Source organism: Copidosoma floridanum, unplaced genomic scaffold (assembly GCF_036245765.1).
Source record: "Copidosoma floridanum isolate Cflo_tuat_1 unplaced genomic scaffold, Cflo_Japanese_pri ptg000030l, whole genome shotgun sequence".
Classification (NCBI taxonomy): domain Eukaryota; kingdom Metazoa; phylum Arthropoda; class Insecta; order Hymenoptera; family Encyrtidae; genus Copidosoma; species Copidosoma floridanum.
Window position 1 is genome coordinate 11,219,390 of NW_028321907.1, and position 12,717 is coordinate 11,232,106.

At 41.9% G+C, this 12,717-nt stretch overlaps 1 protein-coding gene across 1 annotated transcript in view; it reads right to left on the bottom strand.

Annotated features, from left to right (window-relative positions):
• LOC106636770 (uncharacterized) overlaps positions 1-9,554 on the bottom strand; it is a 57,197-nt gene extending 47,643 nt beyond the window's left edge. The window contains exon 1 of the mRNA XM_014349271.2: positions 7,706-9,554. Coding sequence (XP_014204757.2) covers positions 7,706-9,355 — 1,650 coding nt within the window. The 5' untranslated portion in view covers positions 9,356-9,554. The remainder of the gene's footprint in view (positions 1-7,705) is intronic.
• Positions 9,555-12,717: the final 3,163 nt, after the last annotated feature.

Consider the following 12,717-nt stretch of genomic DNA (forward strand, 5'->3'; position numbering starts at 1 on the left):
CATCATCGTAATATGTACTATAAAAAGAAAAAAAATAGCAATTTTCATGCTCTGTTTTGAACATGTACCTCCACACTTTTGAATTCACAGTGGATGCATTTCCTCGTTGGGTTGATATTTATGTAACATTCGTCAAAACAAGGCAAGTAACAACAAAAGCCACCAAACTCCGAATAAATCCAATTGCTTACAACGTGCTACAGTTAGTATAGTATAGTGGCATTCAAAAACACACTTCTCAGAAATATTATCAATGTATCATACATGTAGCTGTAAGCAAAGGGTATCCTTGTAGTCTCAGTATTCAAAAGCTGATAATTAGACGCAAGAGCGTGCTTTCATACATTTTCCAAAAATTTATGGCTCGTGTACGTAGACTCTAGTTTACGAGTTCATTACGTCGTTTCTGTCATAGTTTATTATTAAATTTTGTTCGTACAGCGTATAAACGAAGTTATAAGCAGAAAATTTAGTTTAACATGCAGCTCTATTTGGGCTGAAGTTTTCTGGTTTGATTTTCATAACTATAAGCACCTAGTTAGCTGTGCTCGATTGAATCTACAACTTTTCTCTGGATGGATACAATAAAATCGATAATCACTCATTACCGAAATCAAAAACTCGCGCAGGGAATTCACTTAAACTGAAAAACTTTTCCAAAGTTCCTTCACGATGAGGTATTTTTCGATTAAACAAAAAAAAAAAAAATCTTTCGTGTTGAAACTATTGGTGGTTTCTCCGCACGAAGAAGTGAAATGAAAAGAAATCGAGCGCAAGTGTAGTTCAATAGAGCGGACTCTGGCTTTTAAAAGAATTACTAGACTGTAAGATATTGGATTCACGCGTTTCGATGGAAAGCGAGAAGGAAAATCTAGTACAGCGGGAAGATGGACTTTCGATGCATTTGGATTGAGGTATTCTCGTGGCCATGCATTTTTAAGAAAATTTTTATCTTTTTTCCATTCGGAAAATCAATTTTAAGACCCAACGACGTTATAATTTGGAGGCTGACTGAGTAGCCATTTGTAAACATACTTTTCTGGTGAAAGTTGGCTCTAGCTATGTACTGATGATGATTTTTTAGGTGAAATTTCTAAAATCAAGCCCCGAAATCAGTGCCTCGTTAATTTTGAAAGTAATAAAAGTCATGGGCCAGTTGGAATCATCATGACCGAAATCCGAAGTTTTAGATGCTATTTGTCGAATAGAAATGTTGATGACTGTTTTAGCCTTGGGCGTGATTATATATATATTTTTTTTTTTTGACAGTATCGTGTACCATTTTCGCTAGAATTCCATTGCTACTGATCAGATAAAATATTATACTTCACATAAATGTTTGTAACAGTAAAGTTGTGCAATCAAGTCTTAAACACTGAAATTTTTTTATGTAGTAATCGATCGAATAATGAAATACTGAAACACTTTTTATTTTATGACCATTTTCTACAATACTTCCTTCTATTTCAAAATGTAACGCACTGATTGCTGAAAGTAATTTCGTTAAATACTGGGTAAAACCTGAGCCTGTCGATATGGACATCGATCCATCTGGAACCACATCAAGAGATGGAAGAAGCCTACATACAGTGAAAAGAGCGACCCACTCGCATTCCTGAAATCCCAGCTCTGGCTGATAAAATTTATTTTTTTTTTGAAAAAAACAAACCAAGCTCCAATGTACACAAGTGCCGAACAATACGCACGTATAAACCCGAGTTAAGGTCGCCCTCCCTGGTATACTCCCTTTAAAACGCAAAGCCACGTCCTGAGGGGCTACTATTCTTTCGAAGTGAAATTCCTAGTAACGCGTGAGGCTTATCAACATCCAGGAGCTGAAACCAACACGCGGACAGGGGGCGCGTGTGCGGGCACGTATATGTATTTCGGGGTCACGCGGGCTGACAAAGAGGGCGCGGCGGCGATGGGCTCTGGAAATACCGGTTTGTCGCGCCAGCGACCAAGACGATGATTTTACTCGTCTTCCTGGTTCCCACACACTGTGTGGCCGAAACATCTCGGCCTTTTCTTTTCGAGAGTGTTACTCCTATACGGAAAGACGGTCAAGTGGTTGCGTATTGGTGAAGGTGCGTGCGTTCGCTTTTCTCTTTCGGAGTATATATAATATGTGCCAGCCGATTTAAATTGGATGGATGAGAGTGAAGAGGAAAGATGCATCGTTTCGTTTATCTTTCTGCACTCGGAATGGGAAGTTGTTGTTGATTCTATTTTACAAGATCACCACCAGAATGCGAATTTTTTATAAGACGTGCCCGAGACAGTGTCACTTGATCGTTGATGGGTGTTATGAAAATGTCATAAAGCTTGTCATTGTGATTCATGCGTGAGTGCAAATGTGATCACTCCAGCGAAGCGATAATAGCCACATGCACATTTTTAAAAGTCTTTTCAAGCCATTTGATGTCATTAAAAGGTTTTAGAAATATCTAGGACAATCACTTTAATACCTTTAAAGACCCTAAAAATCATTCAACGATTTCAAAGGTCTTGGAAAGTCTTACCAAGTCTTGAAATAACGTCAGGATTTTTCTTCAGACTTCAAGGTGCACAGTCTTTTGAAAAGACAACAAAAAAAAAACAAAAAATTAACTCTAGTAAAATTCAAGTGACCCAGTATCTGTGGGTTTCATAATACACATTAGAGACTGAAAATTGCACACGTATCTTTAATCTCGCGCTGTAATTAAAGGCTGGACACTCGTTACTGGCTGGATAGAGGCGACGATTACGCATTCGCATACTACGTAACAAGTGTTATGCTCGTACACGTACGTCCCTTTCTCTCTGTTATGCACAATTTATTTTTACGCACGTATTACCACACACCGATCAATTGAAATTGGTATCATCGAATTAGCATTTGCATATCTCCTCCGGGAACTTGGCTTAATTTTTCGTTTTTCTTTGGCTATTCTTCAGATATGTTATATGTTCTTTAAAAGTGTCCGTTTCTTCAATGCTCACATTTGATGAAAAAATAGGCACAATCATGATGAGAAAGTGTTAAAGATACGTATTTTGTTTTGTTTTTGCAGATACATTTGAAAATAAATAAAATGATACTGAGACTCATGCTATGCCATGAAAAAAGCAAAGACTTTGACACACAGAGATTGACAAGCATTATTAGAGTTTCAAAAACAAATGAAATTTCATACTGATATCAGGAGGACAGTCACATAAGACCTGTGAGGACTGAAACTTAGAGCTGTAAGGTGTTTGTATATTGCTTTTCAGAAAAATGCCGGGAAAGAACATCAAATGTTGGAAAAAATAATTGACCGTGACGTTCTTGCGTTCAGACATTTTTTGTGCTGTTGTACTGACAGTTAATTCGGAAGAAAAGCCTACAGATAACAAAGAAAACGCCAGCATTGATGCTGAACTAATTGGATCCCTTGAAAATCAAACATAGCTCATGCAATCGGATAACTCTTGAGATAAAAAGTAACTCTTACATTTTCAACAGCTTCAAAGGTTCATTAAAAAAAAAAAAAAAAAAAAAAAAAATAAACTAACACCCAACCTGCAGCCAATTTAATCAAGTTTTAGCGTTATTCCTTCAAACTCCAACTTGGGTCTTTCCAACTCGCGTGTGTTTCGTATCCAACGATTCACTCGACAACTTTACTGTTATCTCAAATAATACAGCGCGACAATAAGTACAGTAGCTCAAACGAATGTATTATTTCGAGCAAAACTGACGCGTACTCTAGTTCTCTCCTCCTCGTAATTTAATTGTCTGTACTATTAAAATCCAAGAGGAAAAGGCACACGTACCGATTCGCGACAAGGATATACCATTTTTTACGCTCGAAAAACACAAAAATCGCCGGACCGGCCCTGCAGACGCCACTTTGCAAGAACGAATGTAGCACTAAAGTATCTCTCAACTCTCTTGGTCCAATAGATAAGGAGGATGCACTGGCATTGACGAGATGTGGGAGAAGAAGAAGAAAAAGATACTGCGAGACTCGCATGTCGCGACTGCTGTTCCATCACCGTTACGTGTACATGTGCATCTTTCGCGAGTCACCGTCACCTTTACCGACGACGACGACGCGGAAAAAGCAGACGAGCAAGTGACCCCTGCAGCTTTCTTGGCTGTTTGCGCGCCGTTGCCACGACGGGATGTATTTGAGACAGAGTGTTTCGATGCGCACTGGCAACGACAACATCCAAAGTAACGACTTTAAACTTTATGTGCTTTTCCCTTGCAATTCTTGTGGGCTAGAAATTTTTTTTCCTCGTGGTGATTGAAAAATCTCCCATGTGGGCATCAATGCAAATACCTCCCGAGTCATTCGCAAACAAGACTGCCGCAACTACGACGACGAAAAAGATGCGCTCGCATCGTTGTATCTTGTAAATTCGTCCCCTGAACTTTGTAAGGGCCCTTCCAAACCTTTCAAGATTGGCTAAACTTTGAGTGTACATACAACAACATAACCAGAGTCAGCTATTTTATTTATAAAAATAAAATGTATTGTTTGCTGCTTGAGATGTGTGCGAGCATTGTCATGCATGAATGATCAGCCACGTCTTACTGAACTCGACTTACTCTACTTCTATAGTCCACTCTTGTATGTACGACGTAACAGCACATATGCTTTCAAATGGAGGGACCAAGCGATGGAAGAAAATAAATGGTTGCAAGATGCATCGAAAAACATCTGAATAAAACAAAAAAAAAAAAAAACAGCTCCAACTATAGAGAGCCCCGCATCTGGTAAGAGAGATAACTGGTCGGCCGAAGAGACACATGCACACCTGTAGTGAGGAAACGGAAAGAAATTTGCCGATGACAAAGCAATCGTGAAAAATAAAACGAAATCATCGACGTACGACAAGTCCGTAAGTACACGCATCCGATGCAACGTAAGTGTGAAGAAGTCTCAGGCTTTGCAGTTCACCAATTACTAGTGGCGTGCCTGAGGGCTCTGCGGTGGGATTAATTGTACACTCCTCGTCCTTCATCCTCGTAAGAACAGCTTCCTGGTAACAACATCGTGTGAGCACCAAGACAGCTATACATTGTGCGAAATGACGCCACAAGGAGACTGTCTGTTTTTGCGCGCTGGTCTTATCTTTCACTTTATAGGATTGCGACGTTACCGCTCGCCTCTTGAAAATCACGTGATTCCGATGCGGCTGTGATTGAAACTACACACATAATAATCACCACCAAAAATATAAAGATGACAAATCAAAGTGTCGTTGTACGGCGAATCGTAAATGTATAGTGTCGTGGAAAAAAAGCCGTGGCTTTCTTGCCCTCAGGTGCGTAGTTACCTGCACGTTAGTTGAGCAAAAGCAACGCTGTTAATGGCAATACAAGCACACGAAGGCCGTCACACGCGCAATCTGTTCTTTCACTCCACGTATACACGCAGGTGCGTAACGGGCCATTAACCGTGTGTATGCTCTTACGCGCAATGCGATTGCTCTGTATGGATATTTTCAGAATAATGCCAAAGGTTGAATAACGATGGATCCGTTAGATTCGTAGCAACGGAGCCGGAGACGGAAGCAAAAATTGGAACTATACCGCGCCACCTGCACGTGTTCACATGGGTTACAGTTTACGTGTCTACGCGGGACGCGACTGTGAGCTGATTCTCAATTAAACCCGTCGCCTTTCTTTTTATCATCGCTTACGTTTCTCGTGCCTCTCGCTCTCTCTCCCTTTCGTATAATGACAAAGTAACGATGGTTTCATGTATACTTTTTTTTTTTTAATATTATTTTGCTCTACGTCCGGCTCCTTTAATAAGGGCACTACTATGGGCACTTAGCACTTTGGAGAAGGAAGGGAAGAGGGATGGGAGGCCTCCCATTACTGGGAGGGGGGTAGGGGGAATTAGGCAATTTATGCTGCGAGGAGGTCGCCTAAAAACCCTCCTCGAGGAGCAATTGCGTGGTGAAAAAACACATGTGAAAAATCACGGTCTCCCGCGTGCCAATCCACGACCTAGCCGACCGAGCCACCACGCGCTCCTTCATGTATACTTGTTACGTTAAGCAGATCATCTGGTACTGTAAAACCACGCAGCCGCGTCTAATTTTTTACTCTTGTATGACATCCCCACTGTTATCTAAATAAATAATAAGGGCGCGAGTGCATAGAAAATTGTGTCAACTGCATATAGCTCCGGTATTTGGAGTGTGCAGACAGAGGTGTCACTTTTTCACCGAAAAACTACCGTGTCTTCTCCAACTAACCTCTGTTACGTTAATTAGTGGAAACGTTGACTTTTCGTATTTGCTAAGGTGAGCTTGGACCATGAAAGCTCCGAATAGAATCCAGCAAAGTTTCCGTACCGTACGCCTTATCAAATCATAAACTAGTCAGTTTTTTCGCCATACGCGTAAATCTCGTGCACGGTAATTATACCCGCGGTGCTTATGGGCGCGTGAAAATTGTTTTTTTTTCGGAGAACTCGTACATTATGGAGGTGTGCGTAGCATGGAACACCGAGTTTATTCTCCTGATTGTTCGTACAGTTAGACTTTGGATTACACCTACTGGAGTACCAAGTGCCCCATGATGTAACATCGTTGTTGGTTTTTCGAAATTTACGTCATTTCTACGTCAACCACTGAATTACCATTGCCCCGCGAAATCGCACAATTTGCATCGATGGATGGAGGAACGGTTCGAAATTTTTTTCCTTTCGCCGACCCGGTGATTTTCACAATCAATCCAAGTCACGTTTCCAGCCCACGATTACGAAAATTTTCACGATCAACCCGAAAATCGGAGGGTGTATACACCCACCAAATTAAAACACGCCTCTCTACAGGATACAGCGCAAACAAGCGCCCAGCCGAAACAATGAAACGGGAGTGCATCACACACCTGTTGTACCTCCGTGCTGTCCGCGCGGGAAATGATAGATGCGCGTCTGTCCGCATAATTCACCCACGTGAGATTACAGGGAGTGCGCGTACGGAAAGATCCAGATACTCAATGCCCAGGACCACACGTGCAACGCCCGGGGAGATTATACACCCGTCGATGTACACACATAGAAGCGAATAATGATGGTAAACACAATTCCGTCTGGAAGGTCGAGCGCTTAGCACGCTGGGAGGGAGGACATTGGACCATTAGGTGTACACGCGTATACTGTAATTTAACGGAGCTTGGAGACCTAATGGCGCTCTGCGGGGAAGATCGGTTTTTTTTTTTTTGTTTTTGTTTTTTTTTTTTAAGATCAGCGAGCCCGGCTCTGTGTTTATTGCAATTATTCACTCCTGGTACTCCCGATGGAGCCCATTTGTTGCTTTAACGGTGGGTCGTTTGTCACGGGGCTTCTCGAGGGCATTTTTTCAAACTGTATATACTTACAACATGTGCGACAATTCTGAGACAGGCCTAATCGTTCCGTAAATATACGTCGTTGCAGAGAAGATACTTTTAATTCAAACAAGTAAAATAAGGATTGCTTTTCTAGTGCACCTACGTATAAGATTGCTATGGGCTTATGCAGGTATTCGAGATATTTTCAAGCGCAATTATAATCGTGGATACCGCAAGTGATGGTAAATTTCTTCCGTATGCGTCGAATTCTTCACGATATAAGCTTGCCAGTCAATTAAAGACGAAGAATCGATAGAAGCAAATTTTTTCCCGAAAAACGTCGTAGAGAGAGAGAGAAAAAAAAATCAAAAAGAAACTCACCTTGGCCGAGGGTTTCTGGAGGAAGGTGGCAATGCCCGCCCTGACGCGGTTCCTCACTCCCCTGACGGTCCCCTTGGCACTGCGAATGGCTTCCCTGTCGAGGGTGGGGATCTTGCAACCGGCGAAGCTCTCGTCGTCCCCGTCGTCACCACGGCCAAGCTCGCCCTTGTTCCTCGCCTTGAGCACTTCCTCGCGCTCGTTCACGTGAAACTTGTAGAACCGGTCGTCCTCGTAAGCGTACTTTACCGACCCGACCGCACTGCCGTTGACTGCCTGCTGCTCGAGCCGACGCTCCTCGTACGTGGACTCGTTGACCAGCAGGGCCGCCGAGCCCGTCGACGAACAACTCGAGTAGGCCCGGGCCTCGGGACTGCGCACCCTCGGCGTCGACGACGACGCCTTGGACAGCGTCGAGTTGCCCGAGGCGGGTGGCGAGCCTTCGCTTCCACTGCTCTCCTCCCGACAGCCCGACACCTCACCCGCGAGCTCCTCGAGCTGCCGGGGTAGCTGCTTCGCCAGCTCGCTCGCCGGGTCCGCGACCAACCCCATGATGGCCATCTCAGCGCTGTTGAGGCTGTCGCAGCTTATGCTGCTCTCGTTGTCGTCACTGTCCAACTCTGCCCCACTGCTCGTCAGGCTACTGGCTCTCTGGTGGTGGTGGTAATGGCGCTTGTTGCTCGGTGCGGCGTTGGGCCCGATTTTCCCGGAATCGAGGTTGTTGGAGGCCTTCTTTTTGGGCAGGGGTGGCGGGGTACCGTCGAGGTCGCTGCAAGTGCCACTGTCGAGGGTCTCGGAGGGCGAGCACTGTCCACTGGCCATGAGCACCGTTGCCACCCCGTTGATACCCATCAGAGGAGAGCCGTAGTAAAAGCCCCCCGAGCCAGCACCGTTGCTCGTGCCCCCGCCGTTGACGACGACTCCGGTGCAACGCGACTGCTCGTGCTGGAGCGGCTGCTGAACCATGTCTGGGTGAGCAGTGGGATGCACCAGCTCCTCCGATGACGAGGAGGTTGACGAAGACGAGGAGGACGAGGAGGACTCTCTGCCCGAGCAATCGCCACCCTTGACGCTGATCCTCACGCAGGGCTCGCCGGTGTTGACCAGCCTGGCCTTGAAGATGCCACTGGCCCCTCTGTTGTTGTTGTTGTCGCCGCTATTATCTAGATCTTTGATAGCAATGGGTGCTTCTTTGTGGTTATCGATGATGTTGACGCTGGTCTCGGGCTCCTCGAGGTTGAGCCTGACCGCGGAGACGAGCCTGGTGGTGGGCCTGCCGGGCTCGCAGCCCTCGGGGTTTATCTGTATCTTGACTACGTGTCCGGCAGGTCTGCTCTGCTGTGGGAACTGTTGCTGTTGCGGAGGCACTTCCGGGACTCTGGTGGTGGTGATGCTGCAGGTGCTCGGGGGAGCCGCCACGGCAGCGACAGTTGCGACAGCGGCGGCGACAAATACCGTTGCTCCAGCGGTGCTGCTCTCCTTGCGGGGGGGAGAAGAGGAGCAGCTAACGCCGCTTGCATCTACCGCTGCCATGGCGGTGCTCGGGGTGGGAGGAGAGCAGACCGAGACTGTCTGCGAGTGCCGGGCCCCGGGGCTCTGGTGGTGTCCGAGGCTCAGTGCCGGCGGCGAGCTCATCCTCACCAGCGCATCCATTTGGATGCTGCTTGGCCACTCGATGCTCTATGTCTGCAGCTAATACGTCCAATAGTGCTGCGTTGAACTCCCAAATGGATTGAGAAAGAAATGGAGCTCAAATTGCCGTTGGAAGCTGTTCTATCGTTGAGTTGGCGCGAGCTCCTGTTCGCTTGGAGTGCACGCTGATATACATTCCTGATGAGGTTTGCTGGATCCCGTCGACTTGGGGATGAAAACGCTGTTGGAGAGATATCGATTAATGAGATACTAATTTTGGTATGGTCGGTGGTAGGGTTTAGTATGATATTGCGTGGATTCTGACATTGCGAGACAGACATAGAGAAATTATTTATTTATTGGTTCAATGTGTCGATCGTCCGAGTGTAATCAATTACAATTCCAATTGTAAATCTTTTGTTGTTCATGTAATCGCACTGTGCATAAAATATTGATTTGCTGATTTAAGTGGAACAGCGAAAACGTCATTTTAAATTACAATTCTATAGCACTCGATAAAGTTCGTAATTAATGTTACGAGCTCACACCTAATTGGCTCTAGCGTGTATACGTGTTGTGAAAAAAAAAATGAAATAAAAAAAAAACAAGTGTGGGTTGACATGCATTGCCTCGGAACTATCTTTTCAATTAACATATACATGTTCTATTGCATGGAAAAAATATACATTATATAATAGTAAAAGAATCAAAGAATTAAATGAGTCAATTCGATAATTAAATAATGTAGGTATCGAGTTATGTATAAAATATGTACTCGTACCAGCATGTGTCTAACAAAGATCTTATGAAATCACAGCAGACAATATTTAAAAAGACCTCATCACATACTTAATCGTAGTTCGAAAAGATTTACAGTTGGTCCTTCCTACGTGAGGAAGAATTATATTGATTTGGCAGCATTTTTTAAAAAAACTGCTCGGAATGAATTGTACGATGATTGTACTAATAATGGTATCTTAGTGCTCAATCAAATTGGAAGTAAACAAACACTCGAAAGTATACTGCAAATTAAACAGATTATAGTACCAAAGTCAAGCCCTTTTTTTTCTGTATACGCATGAAACTGGAAAATAGAAACATAAATTGTCTGGTCAAATCTTTTTTCTTTCCACCCTTTATCTTTATTGATTTGATTATTTTCAATTTTTGTTTTTATTATTGTATCTTATTTTGGAAAACAAACTTCATTTTTTTATATATGATAGTCGTAGTTTGTATTTCTATTACTACAATATATTCAACTAAATGCTCTTAACTCTTTTATCTTTGTGTGTCTGTCTGATACATGCATTATTGTATAATCATTCGTAGATGTATCGATAATTTCAAAGCTTTTTTCGCAAAAGAGCCTGTAGCGGCCTAGGTATCTAATTTTAAACCCTTTGTACCCTTTTATATTTTTGTATTAAAACATATGTGCCTTCAAAATTTTGATCATACTTCCTACCTCTGTTTTGAAGATTATTTCTATATTTTTTGTGACGATTCTTATTTAGATTTTTATTCGCCCGGCCACCCTTGAGTTTTTTTTCATCACTAGCATTTGTGTTTTTCTTTATTGCACCCATTATTCTCTTCAAAATTTATGGGACTGAGATTTTGCATTCACACCTCTCAATCGGTATCTCGTCGTATACCTTTATTTAAAAAAATTTCAGAACTTTTGATTTGCGACTGCTGTTGTTCGAGTCAACAGGACAACCTACATGCCTGAATGGTCAGACGTTGTAGCAGCTGCCGATGGAACAAGCGGTACGGTTTTTCTACCGCACTGGAGTTGAGGCCATGAGTTTCTAGCAGTAAGGAGCATAACATAAGGAAAACTCATACACCTAATAGTACAGTATACAAGCGTACTTAAATAGAGCGTGAGAACAGTTAGACAGTAAGTGGTCAAGCGATGTTTACCTAATACCTATTATCACAGTGCCTTGCCCGAATACCCGTGTATATGCATACGTGCAAAAGTAATATTCTTGTATACAGTTACATTGTACTTATCTGTGGAAGCTTGGAACGCTTGTATAGGCCTTGAAATCGCCCTCAACATTGAATAAATCTAATCAAGGATATACTATTGGTTTATAAAAATCTTATTACATACATACGTGTACATTAACGCTTCAGACTATGGCTGTCGTAAGAATTTTTTTTTATTTTTAACGACAACGCATTAAATGCGTACCTCTTGATTATACACTTTGTGCTTGTAAACGTGAGAAATTAAAAGAGTTTCTTCATACAGGAAGACTTGGCTTTCGATTTTTTTCTACGGGTGTACGATTCACAACCTTTGCCACTGGAATTTTGAAAGTCATTACTTGAGCGATGTTTCGTCAGGCTGGTTTCAGTTTCATTTAGGAGACCACTGATCGTCGCAGATATAACCACCAATTAACTGTTACGTATATGCTTTTGCAATTATTGATAATAATGCCTATTTCAAACTATAATGACAAATTGATGGATACAGCAGTATTGACTGTCATAAAGTTACTTTATCTGTATTTAAGAAACGTAATATGTGACGTCCTTTTTTATGAATGTGCTTGGAATTTTATCTTACTGGACCCTACTACCGTGTTTTGGGCATTCTTTATACTAAACAGTGGAATATTTTAACTTGAAAATTCGTTTTTATGAAAACAATCAATGATTATTTTTGTTGAGTCTTCTTTCTAGTATTTTCTTCATGAAAGAGACGTATATTTTTCCATAGTGCTAACTGGAATCCATTTCAACTTTATTGGCCAAGGAACAATTAAAAAAATTTTATATCGATAAAAAATTATTTGGCAGCGGTGATAAAAGTCCAACTGCCCGAGGGCGTCTTATTTGGACTTGCTTATATGACACTAAAAAACGTATGCATAGTAAAGTTTAGTGACAAAAAGTGAGAGTCTTTAAGATACAATATATAATCAAAGATAAAAAATATTATATGTGAATTAAGTCGTTTGATTAAATTTTTGCTCAAAAGTATCTAAAATATTTATACATTTTTCTGACAGAAAAATAAAAAATAAAATTATTTTCATATCCAACTCATTTACATAATCTTTACAATTTGATTTATTATTATTCAAAAGTTATGAATAACTGGGCACTGGTGATCCATTTTTACTGTCATTCATACATCCGTGAATCATAAAATTATACAAGCCACTTGTAATAAATATCTACTAAAAATTTTCTGTGCAAGATTTATTTAATTTATCTAGCAAAGAATTTTGATTCCAGCTTAGTATTCATAATATTAGTGTGTTTGACACTATTAAAAGTGTTCAGCGATGTATGTCACTTAATCATCCCTATATATCCGTTTGCAAGTTGAACTACTTCCATAAACATGGACAACTTAA